At 51.6% G+C, this 17,231-nt stretch overlaps 1 protein-coding gene across 1 annotated transcript; it reads right to left on the bottom strand.

Moving 5' to 3' along the window:
* Positions 1 to 454: 454 nt before the first annotated feature.
* Positions 455 to 3,171, bottom strand: LOC127923990 (uncharacterized). Its single transcript, XM_052508336.1, has 2 exons — positions 3,163 to 3,171; positions 455 to 1,696 (listed from the first exon to the last, which is right to left on the bottom strand). Exons 1-2 carry the CDS (start codon positions 3,169 to 3,171, stop codon positions 455 to 457), a joined length of 1,251 nt encoding a protein of 416 aa, XP_052364296.1.
* Between the last annotated feature and the right edge of the window lie 14,060 nt (positions 3,172 to 17,231).

Raw genomic sequence — 17,231 nt, 5'->3', positions numbered from 1 at the left:
TTGGAATTTAGAGTGGTAGAAAGTGGCTTTAGCAGCAGAGACAGAGGAGGAACATGTAGAGAGGAGGGAGTGAAAGGATGCCAGGTCCGCAGGGAGGCGAGTTTTTCTCCATTTCCGCTCGGCTGCCCGGAGCCCTGTTCTGTGAGCTCGCAATGAGTCGTCGAGCCACGGAGCGGGAGGGGAGGACCGAGCCGGCCTGGAAGATAGGGGACATAGAGAGTCAAAGGATGCAGAAAGGGAGGAGAGGAGGGTTGAGGAGGCAGAATCAGGAGATAGGTTGGAGAAGGTTTGAGCAGAGGGAAGAGATGATAGGATGGAAGAGGAGAGAGTACTCCATGTGTAACTCTGTGTTGTCTGTTCACACTGCTATGCTTTATCTTGGCCAGGTCGCAGTTGCAAATGAGAACTTGTTCTCAACTAGCCTACCTGGTTAAATAAAGGTGAAATAAAAAAATTAAATACAAAAAAAGGGGGGTCTTTGGGTAGGGGGTCTTTGGGTAGGGGGTCTTTGGGTAGGGGGGTCTTTGGGTAGGGGGTCTTTGGGTAGGGGGTCTTTGGGTAGGGGGTCTTTGGGTAGGGGTCTTTGGGTAGGAGGTCTTTGGGTAGGGGGTCTTTGGGTAGGGGTCTTTGGGTAGGGTCTTTGGGTAGGAGGTCTTTGGGTAGGGGTCTTTGGGTAGGGGGTCTTTGGGTAGGAGGTCTTTGGGTAGGGGGTCTTTGGGTGGGGGTCTTTGGGTAGGGGGTCTTTGGGTAGGGGGTCTTTGGGTAGGGGGTCTTTGGGTAGGGGTCTTTGGGTAGGGGGTCTTTGGGTAGGAGGTCTTTGGGTAGGGGTCTTTGGGTGGGGGTCTTTGGGTAGGGGGTCTTTGGGTAGGGGTCTTTGGGTAGGGGTTCTTTGGGTAGGGGTCTTTGGGTAGGGGGTCTTTGGGTAGGGGTCTTTGGGTAGGGGGTCTTTGGGTAGGGGTCTTTGGGTAGGGGTCTTTGGGTAGGAGGTCTTTGGGTAGGGGGTCTTTGGGTGGGGGTCTTTGGGTAGGGGTCTTTGGGTAGGGGGTCTTTGGGTAGGGGTCTTTGGGTAGGGGGTCTTTGGGTAGGGGGTCTTTGGGTAGGGGGTCTTTGGGTAGGAGGTCTTTGGGTAGGGGGTCTTTGGGTAGGGGTTCTTTGGTAGGGGGTCTTTGGGTGGGGGTTCTTTGGGTAGGGGTCTTTGGGTAGGGGTCTTTGGGTAGGGGGTCTTTGGGTAGGGGGTCTTTGGGTAGGGGGTCTTTGGGTAGGGGTCTTTCGGTAGGGGGTCTTTGGGTAGGGGGTCTTTGGGTAGGGGGTCTTTGGGTAGGAGGTCTTTGGGTAGGGGGGTCTTTGGGTAGGGGGTCTTTGGGTAGGGGGTCTTTGGGTAGGGGGTCTTTGGGTAGGGGGGTCTTTGGGTAGGGGGTCTTTGGGTAGGGGGTCTTTGGGTAGGGGGTCTTTGGGTAGGGGTCTTTGGGTAGGGGTCTTTGGGTAGGGGGTCTTTGTGTAGGGGGGTCTTTGGGTAGGGGGTCTTTGGGTAGGGGGGTCTTTGGGTAGGGGGGTCTTTGGGTAGGAGGTCTTTGGGTAGGAGGTCTTTGGGTAGGGGGTCTTTGGGTAGGAGGTCTTTGGGTAGGAGATCTTTGGGTAGGGGGTCTTTGGGTGGGGGGGTCTTTGGGTAGGGGGGTCTTTGGGTAGTCTCGTTTGGCTGCAGTGAAGGAGAGACCGCATGTTTTCGTTGCAGGCCGTGTCAGTGGCACTGTGTTGTCCTCAAAGCGGGCAAAAAAGTTATTTAGTCTGCCTGGGAGCAAGACATCCTGGTCCGTGACTGGGCTGGGTTTCTTCTTGTAGTCCGTGATTGACTGTAGACCCTGCCACATGCCTCTTGTGTCTGAGACTTTGAATTGAGATTCTACTTTGTCTCTGTACTGACGCTTAGCTTGTTTAATAGCCTCGCGGAGGGAATAGCTGCATTGTTTATATTCGGTCATGTTACCAGACACCTTGCCCTGATTAAAAGCAGTGGTTCGCGCTTTCAGTTTCACGCGAATGCTGCCATCAATCCACGGTTTCTGGTTAGGGAATGTTTTTATCGTTGCTATGGGAACAACATCTTCAACGCACGTTCTAATGAACTCGCACACCGAATCAGCGTATTCGTCAATATTTTTATCTGACGCAATACGAAACATGTCCCAGTCCACGTGATGGAAGCAGTCTTGGAGTGTGGAGTCAGCTTGGTCACACCAGCGTTGGACAGACCTCAGCGTGGGAGCCTCTTGTTTAAGTTTCTGTCTGTAGGCAGGGATCAACAAAATGGAGTCGTGGTCAGCTTTTCCGAAAGGGGGGCGGGGCAGGGCCTTATATGCGTCGCGGAAGTTAGAGTAACAATGATCCAAGGTTTTACCACCCCTGGTTGCGCAATCGATATGCTGATAAAATTTAGGGAGTCTTGTTTTCAGATTAGCTTTGTTAAAATCCCCAGCTACAATGAATGCAGCCTCCGGATAAATGGTTTCCAGTTTGCAAAGAGTTAAATAAAGTTTGTTCAGAGCCATCGATGTGTCTGCTTGGGGGGGATATATACGGCTGTGATTATAATCGAAGAGAATTCTCTTGGTAGATAATGCGGTCTACATTTGATTGTGAGGAATTCTAAATCAGGTGAACAGAAGGATTTGAGTTCCTGTATGTTTCTTTCATCACACAATGTCTCGTTAGTCATGAGGCATACGCCCCCGCCACTCTTCTTACCAGAAAGATGTTTGTTTCTGTCGGCGCAATGCGTGGAGAAACCCATTGGCTGCACCGCCCCGGATAGCGTCTTCCCAGTGAGCCATGTTTCGGTGAAGCAGAGGTCTTACCTTGGCACCTGGGACCAGTAGATAGTCTTACCTTGGGCCTTTGGACCAGTAGATAGTCTTACCTTGGGACCTGGGACCAGTAGATAGTCTTACCTTGGGCCTTTAGACCAGTCGAAAGTCTTACCTTGGGCCCTGGGACCAGTAGATAGTATTTCCTTGGCACCTGGAACCAGTAGATAGTCTTACCTTGGGACCTGGGACCAGTCAAAAGTCTTACCTTGGGCCTTTGGACCAGTAGATAGTCTTACCTTGGGACCTGGGACCAGTAGATAGTCTTACCTTGGGACCTGGGTCCAGTAGATAGTCTTACCTTGGGCATTTGGACCAGTAGATAGTCTTACCTTGGGACTTGGGACCAGTAGATAGTCCTACCTTGGGACCTGGGACCAGTAGATAGTCTTTCCTTGGCACCTGGAACCAGTAGATAGTCTTACCTTGGGACCTGGGACCAGTCAAAAGTCTTACCTTGGGCCTTTGGACCAGTAGATAGTCTTACCTTGGGACCTGGGACCAGTAGATAGTCTTACATTGGGACCTGGGACCAGTAGATAGTCCTACCTTGGGTCCTGGGACCAGTAGATAGTCTTACCTTGGGTCCTGGGACCAGTAGATAGTCTTACCTTGGGTCCTGGGACCAGTAGATAGTCTTACCTTGGGTCCTGGGACCAGTAGATAGTCTTACCTTGGGACCTGGGACCAGTAGATAGTCTTACCTTGGGTCCTGGGACCAGTAGATAGTCTTACCTTGGGTCCTGGGACCAGTAGATAGTCTTACCTTGGGACCTGGGACCAGTAGATAGTCCTACCTTGGGTCCTGGGACCAGTAGATAGTCTTACCTTGGGTCCTGGGACCAGTAGATAATCTTACCTTGGGTCCTGGGACCAGTAGATAGTCTTACCTTGGGACCTGGGACCAGTAGATAGTCCTACCTTGGGTCCTGGGACCAGTAGATAGTCTTACCTTGGGTCCTGGGACCAGTAGATAATCTTACCTTGGGTCCTGGGACCAGTAGATAGTCTTACCTTGGGACCTGGGACCAGTAGATAGTCTTACCTTGGGTCCTGGGACCAGTAGATAGTCTTACCTTGGGCCTTTAGACCAGTAGATAGTCTTACCTTGGGTCCTGGGACCAGTAGATAGTCCTGCCTTGGGCCCTGGGACCAGTAGATAGTCCTGCCTTGGGCCCTGGGACCAGTCGATAGACCAGTTCAGTTTAACTAGGCTTCTGATACTTCCTGGGTTCAGCATTCAATATGTCTTTTGTTTGCTGAACCCAGGACGTACTTAGTAGCCTAGTCAAACTGATAATTGACTGGCAACATAATTACCTGCTTAGTTCGACACTGAAGGAGATGACGCATCATTTGTTGTGAAATTTGATTTCGTTAGAAAAGCTGAAAAGATATTTTCCTAAGATAGAAAGTAATTTGAGCTAAAAAGTCAGTGATCAGGTGATTTGTAACATTGGAGTCGACCACCCTGAACAGCCAAACACCACCCTGAACAGCTAAACACCACCCTGAACAGCCAGGCACCACCCTGGACAGCCAGGCACCACCCTGGACAGCCAGGCACCACCCTGGACAGCCAAACACCACCCTGAGCAGCCAAACACCACCCTGAGCAGCCAAACACCACCCTGAACAGCCAAGCACCACCCTGGACAGCCAAACACCACCCTGAACAGCCAGGCACCACCCTGAACAGCCAAACACCACTCGGAACAGCCAAAAACCACCCTGGACAGCCAAACACCACCCTGAACAGCCAAGCACCACCCTGAACAGCCAAACACCACCATGAACAGCCAGGCACCACCCTGAACAGCCAAACACCACCTTGAACAGCCAATCACCACCCTGAACAGCCAAACACCACCCTGAACAGCCAATCACCACCCTGAACAGCCAGGCACCACCCTGAACAGCCAATCACCACCCTGAACAGCCAGGCACCACCCTGGACAGCCAGGCACCACTCTGAACAGCCAGGCACCACTCTGAACAGCCAGGCACCACCCTGGACAGCCAGGCACCACCCTGGACAGCCAATCACCACTCTGAACAGCCAGGCACCACCCTGAACAGCCAGGCACCACCCTGAACAGCCAGGCACCACCCTGAACAGCCAGGCACCACCCTGAACAGCCAAAAACCGCCCTGAACAGCCAGGCACCACCCTGAACAGCCAAACACCACCCTGAACAGCCAATCACCACCCTGAACAGCCAGGCACCACCCTGAACAGCCAAACACCACCCTGAACAGCCAGGCACCACCCTGAACAGCCAAACACCACCCTGAGCAGCCAAACACCACCCTGAACAGCCAATCACCACCCTGAACAGCCAGTCACCACCCTGAACAGCCAAACACCACTCGGAACAGCCAAAAACCACCCTGGACAGCCAAACACCACCCTGAACAGCCAAGCACCACCCTGAACAGCCAAATACCACCATGAACAGCCAGGCACCACCCTGAACAGCCAAACACCACCCTGAACAGCCAATCACCACCCTGAACAGCCAATCACCACCCTGAACAGCCAGGCACCACCCTGAACAGCCAGGCACCACCCTGAACAGCCAGGCACCACCCTGAACAGCCAGGCACCACCCTGAACAGCCAAAAACCGCCCTGAACAGCCAGGCACCACCCTGAACAGCCAAACACCACCCTGAACAGCCAATCACCACCCTGAACAGCCAAACACCACCCTGAACAGCCAATCACCACCCTGAACAGCCAGGCACCACCCTGAACAGCCAAACACCACCCTGAACAGCCAATCACCACCCTGAACAGCCAGGCACCACCCTGAACAGCCAATCACCACCCTGAACAGCCAGGCACCACCCTGGACAGCCAGGCACCACTCTGAACAGCCAAGCACCACCCTGAACAGCCAAACACCACCCTGAACAGCCAAGCACCACCCTGAACAGCCAAACACCACCATGAACAGCCAATCACCACCCTGAACAGCCAGGCACCACCCTGAACAGCCAGGCACCACCCTGAACAGCCAGGCACCACCCTGAACAGCCAGGCACCACCCTGAACAGCCAAACACCACCCTGAACAGCCAGGCACCACCCTGAACAGCCAAACACCACCCTGAGCAGCCAAACACCACCCTGAACAGCCAATCACCACCCTGAACAGCCAGGCACCACCCTGAACAGCCAATCACCACCCTGAACAGCCAAACACCACCCTGAACAGCCAATCACCACCCTGAACAGCCAAACATCACCCTGAACAGCCAATCACCACCCTGAACAGCCAGGCACCACCCTGAACAGCCAATCACCACCCTGAACAGCCAATCACCACCCTGAACAGCCAATCACCACCCTGAACAGCCAGTCACCACCCTGAACAGCCAGGCACCACCCTTTTTTATTTAACCTTTATTTATACAGGTTTTCCTCACTGAGATAACATTTCTTTTCCAAGGGAGACCTGGTCCAATAGCAGCCAAGAGAGACCTGGTCCAATAGCAGCCAAGAGAGACCTGGTCCAATAGCAGCCAAGAGAGACCTGGTCCAATAGCAGCCAAGAGAGACCTGGTCCAATAGCAGCCAAGGGAGACCTGGTCCAATAGCAGCAGGGGGAACAACGTTTCAGACTAAACAACTTACATACACTAACACAACATTAAATAAAACTATAAACACACATACAGTACAACAATTACATATTACGTTAAAAACACAAACGTCTTGACTAAAAACAGCTGGCCTAAAAACAATTACACTCTTCTGTGATATATACATCAATAAGGTGTTTAAAACTCCACCAACGAAACGAGATCATCACATTTTACAATGTTCAGGAGAGAATTTCAGGACCACGGAGCTGAGTAACTAAATCTATTTCTACCATGACCTGTTCTAATGTTTGGTACTGTTAGAAGCAAATCAGAATGGGACCGCAAATTATAATTATTTACTGATCTGATTAAAAAAGAACAGAGATAGAACAGGGTAGTGGCTGAGGCCTGCATATATATCACATCACTCAAATCTAAAACTGCCAGTAATGTATATCGTACCAGCTCCTTCCTGGTCTCCAGAGAAAAACAAGCCTTATGCCGGTAATTAAAACCTATTTTCAGCTTGAGCTTCCTTATCAAGTTCTCTACATGCACAGTGAAGCTCAGCTTATCATCAACCCACACACCCAAATATTTGTACACTTTAACTTGCTCTATAGTATATCCAGTCAATGTAGCAATGCCATGATTAGTTACATGCCTGGCATTTGAAAATATCATACATTTTGTTTAACCCAAATTTAGAATCAGCTTTAAATCATACAGATTCTGTTGTATGATGTTAAATGCTCTTTGGGCATTTTCAAAAGCCAAAGATAAACTACTACCACTTGAATAAAGAACAGTATCATCTGCATAAAAATGAACATCCGCTGTTTCAATAAGATCCCCAATGTTGTTGATGTACGAAATAAACAACAGTGGGCCCAAAATAGAACCTTGTGGAACACCTTAGCACACTTCTATGGACTCAGATTTACAATCATCTGCCATGACACATTGTATACGATTTGATAGGTAATTTATAAACCAATCTAGAGCATGACCAGTAATTCCACAACATTTTAACCTTTGCACTAGCACAGCATGGTCCACGGTGTCAAAAGTCTTCAACTAATATAAAAAAAACAGACACAAAATGTAACTACTTATCAAGAGCCCAGTGGATGTCATTTAAACCCTTTCATGTTGCTGAAACAGTGCTGTGCAGGCACCACTCTGGACAGCCAGGCACCACCCTGGACAGCCAGGCACCAGGCACCACCCTGAACAGCCAGGCACCACCCTGGACAGCCAGGCACCACCCTGGACAGCCAGACACCACCCTGGACAGCCAGGCACCACCCTGGACAGCCAGGCACCACTCTGGACAGCCAGGCACCACTCTGAACAGCCAGGCACCACTCTGGACAGCCAGGCACCACCCGGGACAGCCAGGCACCACTCTGGACAGCCAGGCACCACTCTGAACAGCCAGGCACCACTCTGAACAGCCAGGCACCACTCTGGACAGCCAGGCACCACCCTGGACAGCCAGGCACCACTCTGGACAGCCAGGCACCACTCTGAACAGCCAGGCACCACTCTGGACAGCCAGGCACCACCCTGGACAGCCAGGCACCAGGCACCACCCTGGACAGCCAGGCACCACCCTGGACAGCCAGGCACCACCCTGGACAGCCAGGCACCACTCTGGACAGCCAAGCACCACCCTGGACAGCCAGGCACCACTCTGAACAGCCAGGCACCACCCTGGACAGCCAGGCACCAGGTACCACCCTGAACAGCCAGGCACCACCCTGGACAGCCAGGCACCACCCTGGACAGCCAGGCACCACTCTGGACAGCCAAGCACCACCCTGGACAGCCAGGCACCACTCTGAGCAGCCAGGCACCACCCTGGACAGCCAGGCACCACTCTGGACAGCCAAGCACCACCCTGGAGAGCCAGACACCACCCTGGACAGCCAGGCACCACCCTGGACAGCCAGGCACCACCCTGGGCAGCCAGGCACCTCCCTGGACAGCCAGGCACCACCCTGGACAGCCAATCACCACCCTGGACAGCCAGGCTCCACCCTGGACAGCCAGGCACCACTCTGGACAACCAATCACCACCCTGGACAGCCAGGCACCACCCTGGACAGCCAGGCACCACCCTGGACCGCCAAACACCACCCTGAACAGCCAGGCACCACCCTGGACAGCCAATCACCACCCTGGACAGCCAGGCACCACACTGGACAGCCAATCACCACCCTGGACAGCCAAGCACCACCCTGGACAGCCAAACACCACCATGGACAGCCAAACACCACCCTGGACAGCTAGGCACCACCCTGGACAGCCAGGCACCACTTTGAACAGCCAGGCACCACCCTGGACAGCCAATCACCACCCTGGACAGCCAATCGCCACCCTGGACAGGCAGGCACCACACTGGACAGCCAATCACCACCCTGGACAGCCAATCGCCACCCTGGACAGCCAATCGCCACCCTGGACAGCCAAGCACCACTCTGGACTGCCAAGCACCACCCTGGACAGCCAATCACCACCCTGGACAGCCAGGCACCACACTGGACAGCCAGGCACCACCCTGGACAGCCAATCACCACCCTGGACAGCCAATCATCACCCTGGACAGCCAATCACCACCCTGGACAGCCAATCACCACCCTGGACAGCCAATCACCACTCTGGACAGCCAATCACCACCCTGGACAGCCAGGCACCACCCTGGACAGCCAGGCACCACCCTGGACCGCCAAACACCACCCTGAACAGCCAGGCACCACCCTGGACAGCCAATCACCACCCTGGACAGCCAGGCACCACACTGGACAGCCAATCACCACCCTGGACAGCCAAGCACCACCCTGGACAGCCAAACACCACCATGGACAGCCAAACACCACCCTGGACAGCTAGGCACCACCCTGGACAGCCAGGCACCACTTTGAACAGCCAGGCACCACCCTGGACAGCCAATCACCACCCTGGACAGCCAGGCACCACCCTGGACAGCCAGGCACCACCCTGGACAGCCAGGCACTACCCTGGACAGCCAAACCACCACCCTGGACAGACAAACACCACCCTGGACAGCCAATCGCCACCCTGGACAGGCAGGCACCACACTGGACAGCCAATCACCACCCTGGACAGCCAATCACCACCCTGGACAGCCAATCGCCACCCTGGACAGCCAATCGCCACCCTGGACAGCCAATCGCCACCCTGGACAGCCAATCGCCACCCTGGACAGCCAAGCACCACCCTGGACTGCCAAGCACCACCCTGGACAGCCAATCACCACCCTGGACAGCCAGGCACCACACTGGACAGCCAGGCACCACACTGGACAGCCAATCACCACCCTGGACAGCCAATCATCACCCTGGACAGCCAATCACCACCCTGGACAGCCAATCACCACCCTGGACAGCCAATCACCACTCTGGACAGCCAATCACCACCCTGGACAGCCAGGCACCACCCTGGACAGCCAGGCACCACCCTGGACCGCCAAACACCACCCTGAACAGCCAGGCACCACCCTGGACAGCCAATCACCACCCTGGACAGCCAGGCACCACACTGGACAGCCAATCACCACCCTGGACAGCCAAGCACCACCCTGGACAGCCAAACACCACCATGGACAGCCAAACACCACCCTAGACAGCTAGGCACCACCCTGGACAGCCAGGCACCACTTTGAACAGCCAGGCACCACCCTGGACAGCCAAACACCACCCTGGACAGCCAGGCACCACCCTGGACAGCCAGGCACCACCCTGGACAGCCAGGCACTACCCTGGACAGCCAATCACCACCCTGGACAGACAAACACCACCCTGGACAGCCAATCGCCACCCTGGACAGGCAGGCACCACACTGGACAGCCAATCACCACCCTGGACAGCCAATCACCACCCTGGACAGCCAATCGCCACCCTGGACAGCCAATCGCCACCCTGGACAGCCAATCGCCACCCTGGACAGCCAATCGCCACCCTGGACAGCCAATCGCCACCCTGGACAGCCAAGCACCACCCTGGACTGCCAAGCACCACCCTGGACAGCCAATCACCACCCTGGACAGCCAGGCACCACACTGGACAGCCAGGCACCACACTGGACAGCCAATCACCACCCTGGACAGCCAATCACCACCCTGGACAGCCAATCACCACCCTGGACAGCCAATCACCACCCTGGACAGCCAATCACCACCCTGGACAGCCAAGCACCACCCTGGACAGCCAAGCACCACCCTGGACAGCCAAGCACCACCCTGAACAGCCAAACGCCACCCTGGACAGCCAATCGCCACCCTGGACAGCCAATCGCCACCCTGGACAGCCAATCGCCACCCTGGACAGCCAATCGCCACCCTGGACAGCCAAGCACCACCCTGGACTGCCAAGCACCACCCTGGACAGCCAATCACCACCCTGGACAGCCAATCGCCACCCTGGACAGCCAATCGCCACCCTGGACAGCCAATCGCCACCCTGGACAGCCAATCGCCACCCTGGACAGCCAATCGCCACCCTGGACAGCCAAGCACCACCCTGGACTGCCAAGCACCACCCTGGACAGCCAATCACCACCCTGGACAGCCAGGCACCACACTGGACAGCCAGGCACCACACTGGACAGCCAATCACCACCCTGGACAGCCAATCATCACCCTGGACAGCCAATCACCACCCTGGACAGCCAATCACCACCCTGGACAGCCAATCACCACCCTGGACAGCCAAGCACCACCCTGGACAGCCAAGCACCACCCTGGACAGCCAAGCACCACCCTGAACAGCCAAACGCCAATGCCAAGTTTGTGCAAAGCTGGCATCAAGGCAAAGGGTGGCTACTTTGAAGAATCTCAAATATATTTTGATTTGTTTAACACTTTTTTTGGTTACTACATGATTCCATACGTTTTATTTAATAGTTTTGATATCTTCACTATTATTCTACAATGTAGAAATTAAAGAAAAAATAAATAAAAACTCTTGAATGAGTAGGTGTGTCCAAACTTTTGACTGGTACTGTACATCATGTTCCCAAAACTAGAAGACAGAAATACATCATGGTATGAGTTCTTCGATAAGAAGTAGAAGCTACGTACGTATGTATAGGACGGAAGGACAGGATGCTACTTGAAATGGTTAAAGTCTGATTCATTCAAGTCTTCAGTGAGAGAGGAAACATTGATGTTTGTAAACCCTCATGGAATTAGAATGTTTTGGTTTAACCAGGAAAGGTCTTTGAGGTTCGAAACCTCGTTTGCAACCTGGCAACATGTTCTGGGGTGTATTTACAAGGAACCAAACAGAAGCAAATGGGCTGAAACGGGGAGGGACCTGCCTCAATTTTTACAATAACAAACTCTTGTGTTTCTGTTGCAAAACTGTTTCTACTGTGTGCACTAATGAATACACCCCTGGTACTGCGAACTGTTTACCCGGAGGCCACAGCTCAGCGGGGGACGCCAACGTGTTCGTAGTCCTCTTCGTAGATGTCCCATACTAGCTTGTCCACCCCGTGCTCTTCCCCTGCCATCTCCAGCAGCCATTCAGCAGACAGCTCCAGGAGCGTTCCTCCACCCAGACTGCACGGGGGCACACAGGACACTGTTATAACCTCTTATAACTGAGCCATGCTGTAATATTAAGTAGCCAGGTGAGAACCCACAGGACACTGTTATAACCTCTTATAACTGAGCCATGCTGTAATATTAAGTAGCCAGGTCAGAACCCACAGGACACTGTTATAACCTCTTATAACTGAGCCATGCTGTAATATTAAGTAGCCAGGTCAGAACCCACAGGACACTGTTATAACCTCTTATAACTGAGCCATGCTGTAATATTAAGTAGCCAGGTGAGAACACACAGGACACTGTTATAACCTCTTATAACTGAGCCATGCTGTAATATTAAGTAGCCAGGTGAGAACCCACAGGACACTGTTATAACCTCTGGACAGGACACTAGTCTATCTCCTGTTTCTGTAGTGAGACAGCTTGATGTACAGGACACCCCCTGGACAGGACACTAGTCTAACTCCTGTAGACCTGGACAACATACCTGATTCAACTCATTGAGCGCTTGATGATTAGTTGAACCAGGTGCATTTGTTCCGGTCAACAGCAACGTGTGCTGTTTGGGGTCCAGAGGGACTGGAGTTGGCCTGTCGGGGGTCCAGGAGGACTGGAGTTGGCCTGTCGGGGGTCCAGGAGGACTGGAGTTGGCCTGTCGGGGGTCCAGGAGGACTGGAGTTGGGCAGTTGGGGGTCCAGGAGGACTGGAGTTGGCCTGTCGGGGTCCAGGGGGACTGGAGTTGGCCTGTCGGGGGTCCAGGAGGACTGGAGTTGGCCTGTCGGGGGTCCAGGAGGACTGGAGTTGGCCTGTCGGGGGTCCAGGAGGACTGGAGTTGGCCTGTCGGGGTCCAGGAGGACTGGAGTTGGCCTGTCGGGGTCCAGGAGGACTGGAGTTGGCCTGTCGGGGGTCCAGGAGGACTGGAGTTGGCCTGTCGGGGTCCAGGAGGACTGGAGTTGGGCAGTTGGGTGTCCAGGAGGTGTGGAGTTGGAATGTCGGGGGTACTGGAGTCGGGAACCACTGCTCTACAGGAACTCCCTCTATGTTTGACAGACAGTAGCACCATGTTTAAGAGAACACCCACACATCTGAATATAAGATGCCCTCCCCTAGTGGAACAGGCTCCAGGGTGAAGTTTCCCTAAGTACAGATCTAGGATCAGCTTACACTCCCCAATCCTACATTTAACCAGTGGGGGAAAATACAAATCTAACTTGAGATCAGCGTCTAGGGGCAACACCCTATAGCAGTGGAACAGTTCCCTGTCTCCTCCTGCCTCGAAGCACACAGCACAGAGGCCCATTATACCAGACAGGGACTGAGCAGTAATGTGCCAGACTCAATCAAAGAGTCTCTTTCAGGGCAGGCAGGCAGGCAGGCAGACAGACAGGGAACCCACCAGGGACAACAAACAGAGAAGAGGGGAGTAGCAGAGCAACCTTAGCCTGGGTTACCAGTCTGTTTAGCTAGCATTCCACTCCTCGTCATGATAGAGTGAGTACAAGGAGTGGAATGTTAGCACAAAACAGGTTTTGGACATCAGGCTAGAGCAAGAACCAGTCAATGAACATGTAGAGATAAACATCTGACAGGGAAGTGCTTTTGTTTTCATGACCTACATGCTAACAACCCTCTTAACTGTGAAACAGGATTATTATATATATGTTTGTTTTTTTATCTCAAAGTAAATATCTTTGGTATGACAATGAGTGCTTCAGGAAACAGAGGACAGTGACCATCTGAGTAACCCAATACTAACCCTACCTAGTCCTTACCTGGTCCCAGTAACTACTAACTACTAACACTACCTAGTCCTTACCTGGTCCCAGTAACTACTAACTATTAACCCTACCAAGTCCTTACCTGGTCCCAGTAACTACTAACTATTAACCCTAACTAGTCCTTACCTGGTCCCAGTAACTACTAACTACTAACCCTACCAAGTCCTTACCTTGTCCCAGTAACTACTAACTACTAACCCTACCAAGTCCTTACCTGGTCACAGTAACTACTAACTACTAACCCTACCAAGTCCTTACCTGGTCCCAGTAACTACTAACTATTAACCCTAACTAGTCCTTACCTGGTCCCAATAACTACTAACTATTAACCCTAACTAGTCCTTACCTGGTCCCAGTAACTACTAACTACTAACCCTACCAAGTCCTTACCTTGTCCCAGTAACTACTAACTATTAACCCTACCAAGTCCTTACCTGGTCCCAGTAACTACTAACCCTACCAAGTCCTTATCCCAGTAACTACTAACTACTAACACTACCAAGTCCTTATCCCAGTAACTACTAACTACTAACCCTACCAAGTCCTTACCTGGTCCCAGTAACTACTAACTACTAACCCTACATAGTCCTTACCTGGTCCCAGTAACTACTAACTACTAACCCTACATAGTCCTTACCTGGTCCCAGTAACTACTAACCCTACCAAGTCCTTACCTGGTCCCAGTAACTACTAACACTACCAAGTCCTTATCCCAGTAACTACTAACTACTAACACTACCAAGTCCTTATCCCAGTAACTACTAACTACTAACCCTACCAAGTCCTTACCTGGTCCCAGTAACTACTAACTACTAACCCTACATAGTCCTTACCTGGTCCCAGTAACTACTAACTATTAACCCTACATAGTCCTTACCTGGTCCCAGTAACTACTAACCCTACCAAGTCCTTACCTGGTCCCAGTAACTACTAACTACTAACCATACCTAGTCCTTACCTTGTCCCAGTAACTACTAACTATTAACCCTACCTAGTCCTTACCTGGTCCCAGTAACTACTAACTACTAACCATACCTAGTCCTTACCTTGTCCCAGTAACTACTAACTATTAACCCTACCTAGTCCTTACCTGGTCCCAGTAACTACTAACTATTAACCCTACATAGTCCTTACCTGGTCCCAGTAACTACTAACTATTAACCCTACCAAGTCCTTACCTTGTCCCAGTAACTACTAACCCTACCAAGTCCTTACCTTGTCCCTGTAACTACTAACCCTACCTAGTCCTTACCTGGTCCCAATAACTACTAACTACTAACCCTACCAAGTCCTTACCTTGTCCCAGTAACTACTAACCCTACCAAGTCCTTACCTTGTCCCAGTAACTACTAACCCTACCAAGTCCTTACCTTGTCCCAGTAACTACTAACACTACCAAGTCCTTACCTTGTCCCAGTAACTACTAACTATTAACCCTACCAAGTCCTTACCTGGTCCCAGTAACTACTAACTATTAACCCTACCAAGTCCTTACCTGGTCCCAGTAACTACTAACTACTAACCCTACCAAGTCCTTACCTGGTCCCAGTAACTACTAACTATTAACCCTACCAAGTCCTTACCTGGTCCCAGTAACTACTAACTATTAACCCTACATAGTCCTTACCTGGTCCCAGTAACTACTAACTATTAACCCTACCAAGTCCTTACCTGGTCCCAGTAACTACTAACTACTAACCCTACCAAGTCCTTACCTGGTCCCAGTAACTACTAACTATTAACCCTACCAAGTCCTTACCTGGTCCCAGTAACTACTAACTATTAACCCTACATAGTCCTTACCTGGTCCCAGTAACTACTAACTACTAACCCTACCAAGTCCTTACCTTGTCCCAGTAACTACTAACTACTAACCCTACCAAGTCCTTACCTGGTCCCAGTAACTACTAACTACTAACCCTACCAAGTCCTTACCTGGTCCCAGTAACTACTAACTACTAACCCTACCAAGTCCTTACCTTGTCCCAGTAACTACTAACTATTAACCCTACCAAGTCCTTACCTGGTCCCAGTAACTACTAACCCTACCAAGTCCTTATCCCAGTAACTACTAACTACTAACACTACCAAGTCCTTATCCCAGTAACTACTAACTACTAACCCTACCAAGTCCTTACCTGGTCCCAGTAACTACTAACTACTAACCCTACATAGTCCTTACCTGGTCCCAGTAACTACTAACTACTAACCCTACATAGTCCTTACCTGGTCCCAGTAACTACTAACCCTACCAAGTCCTTACCTGGTCCCAGTAACTACTAACACTACCAAGTCCTTATCCCAGTAACTACTAACTACTAACACTACCAAGTCCTTATCCCAGTAACTACTAACTACTAACCCTACCAAGTCCTTACCTGGTCCCAGTAACTACTAACTACTAACCCTACATAGTCCTTACCTGGTCCCAGTAACTACTAACTATTAACCCTACATAGTCCTTACCTGGTCCCAGTAACTACTAACCCTACCAAGTCCTTACCTGGTCCCAGTAACTACTAACTACTAACCATACCTAGTCCTTACCTTGTCCCAGTAACTACTAACTATTAACCCTACCTAGTCCTTACCTGGTCCCAGTAACTACTAACTACTAACCATACCTAGTCCTTACCTTGTCCCAGTAACTACTAACTATTAACCCTACCTAGTCCTTACCTGGTCCCAGTAACTACTAACTATTAACCCTACATAGTCCTTACCTGGTCCCAGTAACTACTAACTATTAACCCTACCAAGTCCTTACCTTGTCCCAGTAACTACTAACCCTACCAAGTCCTTACCTTGTCCCTGTAACTACTAACCCTACCTAGTCCTTACCTGGTCCCAATAACTACTAACTACTAACCCTACCAAGTCCTTACCTTGTCCCAGTAACTACTAACCCTACCAAGTCCTTACCTTGTCCCAGTAACTACTAACCCTACCAAGTCCTTACCTTGTCCCAGTAACTACTAACACTACCAAGTCCTTACCTTGTCCCAGTAACTACTAACTATTAACCCTACCAAGTCCTTACCTGGTCCCAGTAACTACTAACTATTAACCCTACCAAGTCCTTACCTGGTCCCAGTAACTACTAACTACTAACCCTACCAAGTCCGTACCTGGTCCCAGTAACTACTAACTATTAACCCTACCAAGTCCTTACCTGGTCCCAGTAACTACTAACTATTAACCCTACATAGTCCTTACCTGGTCCCAGTAACTACTAACTATTAACCCTACCAAGTCCTTACCTGGTCCCAGTAACTACTAACTACTAACCCTACCAAGTCCTTACCTGGTCCCAGTAACTACTAACTATTAACCCTACCAAGTCCTTACCTGGTCCCAGTAACTACTAACTATTAACCCTACATAGTCCTTACCTGGTCCCAGTAACTACTAACTACTAACCCTAC

This window comes from Oncorhynchus keta, unplaced genomic scaffold (assembly GCF_023373465.1).
Source record: "Oncorhynchus keta strain PuntledgeMale-10-30-2019 unplaced genomic scaffold, Oket_V2 Un_contig_3445_pilon_pilon, whole genome shotgun sequence".
NCBI lineage: Eukaryota > Metazoa > Chordata > Actinopteri > Salmoniformes > Salmonidae > Oncorhynchus > Oncorhynchus keta.
The sequence above is the reverse complement of the archived record's forward strand: the minus strand, read 5'-3'. Positions and strand labels throughout refer to the sequence as shown.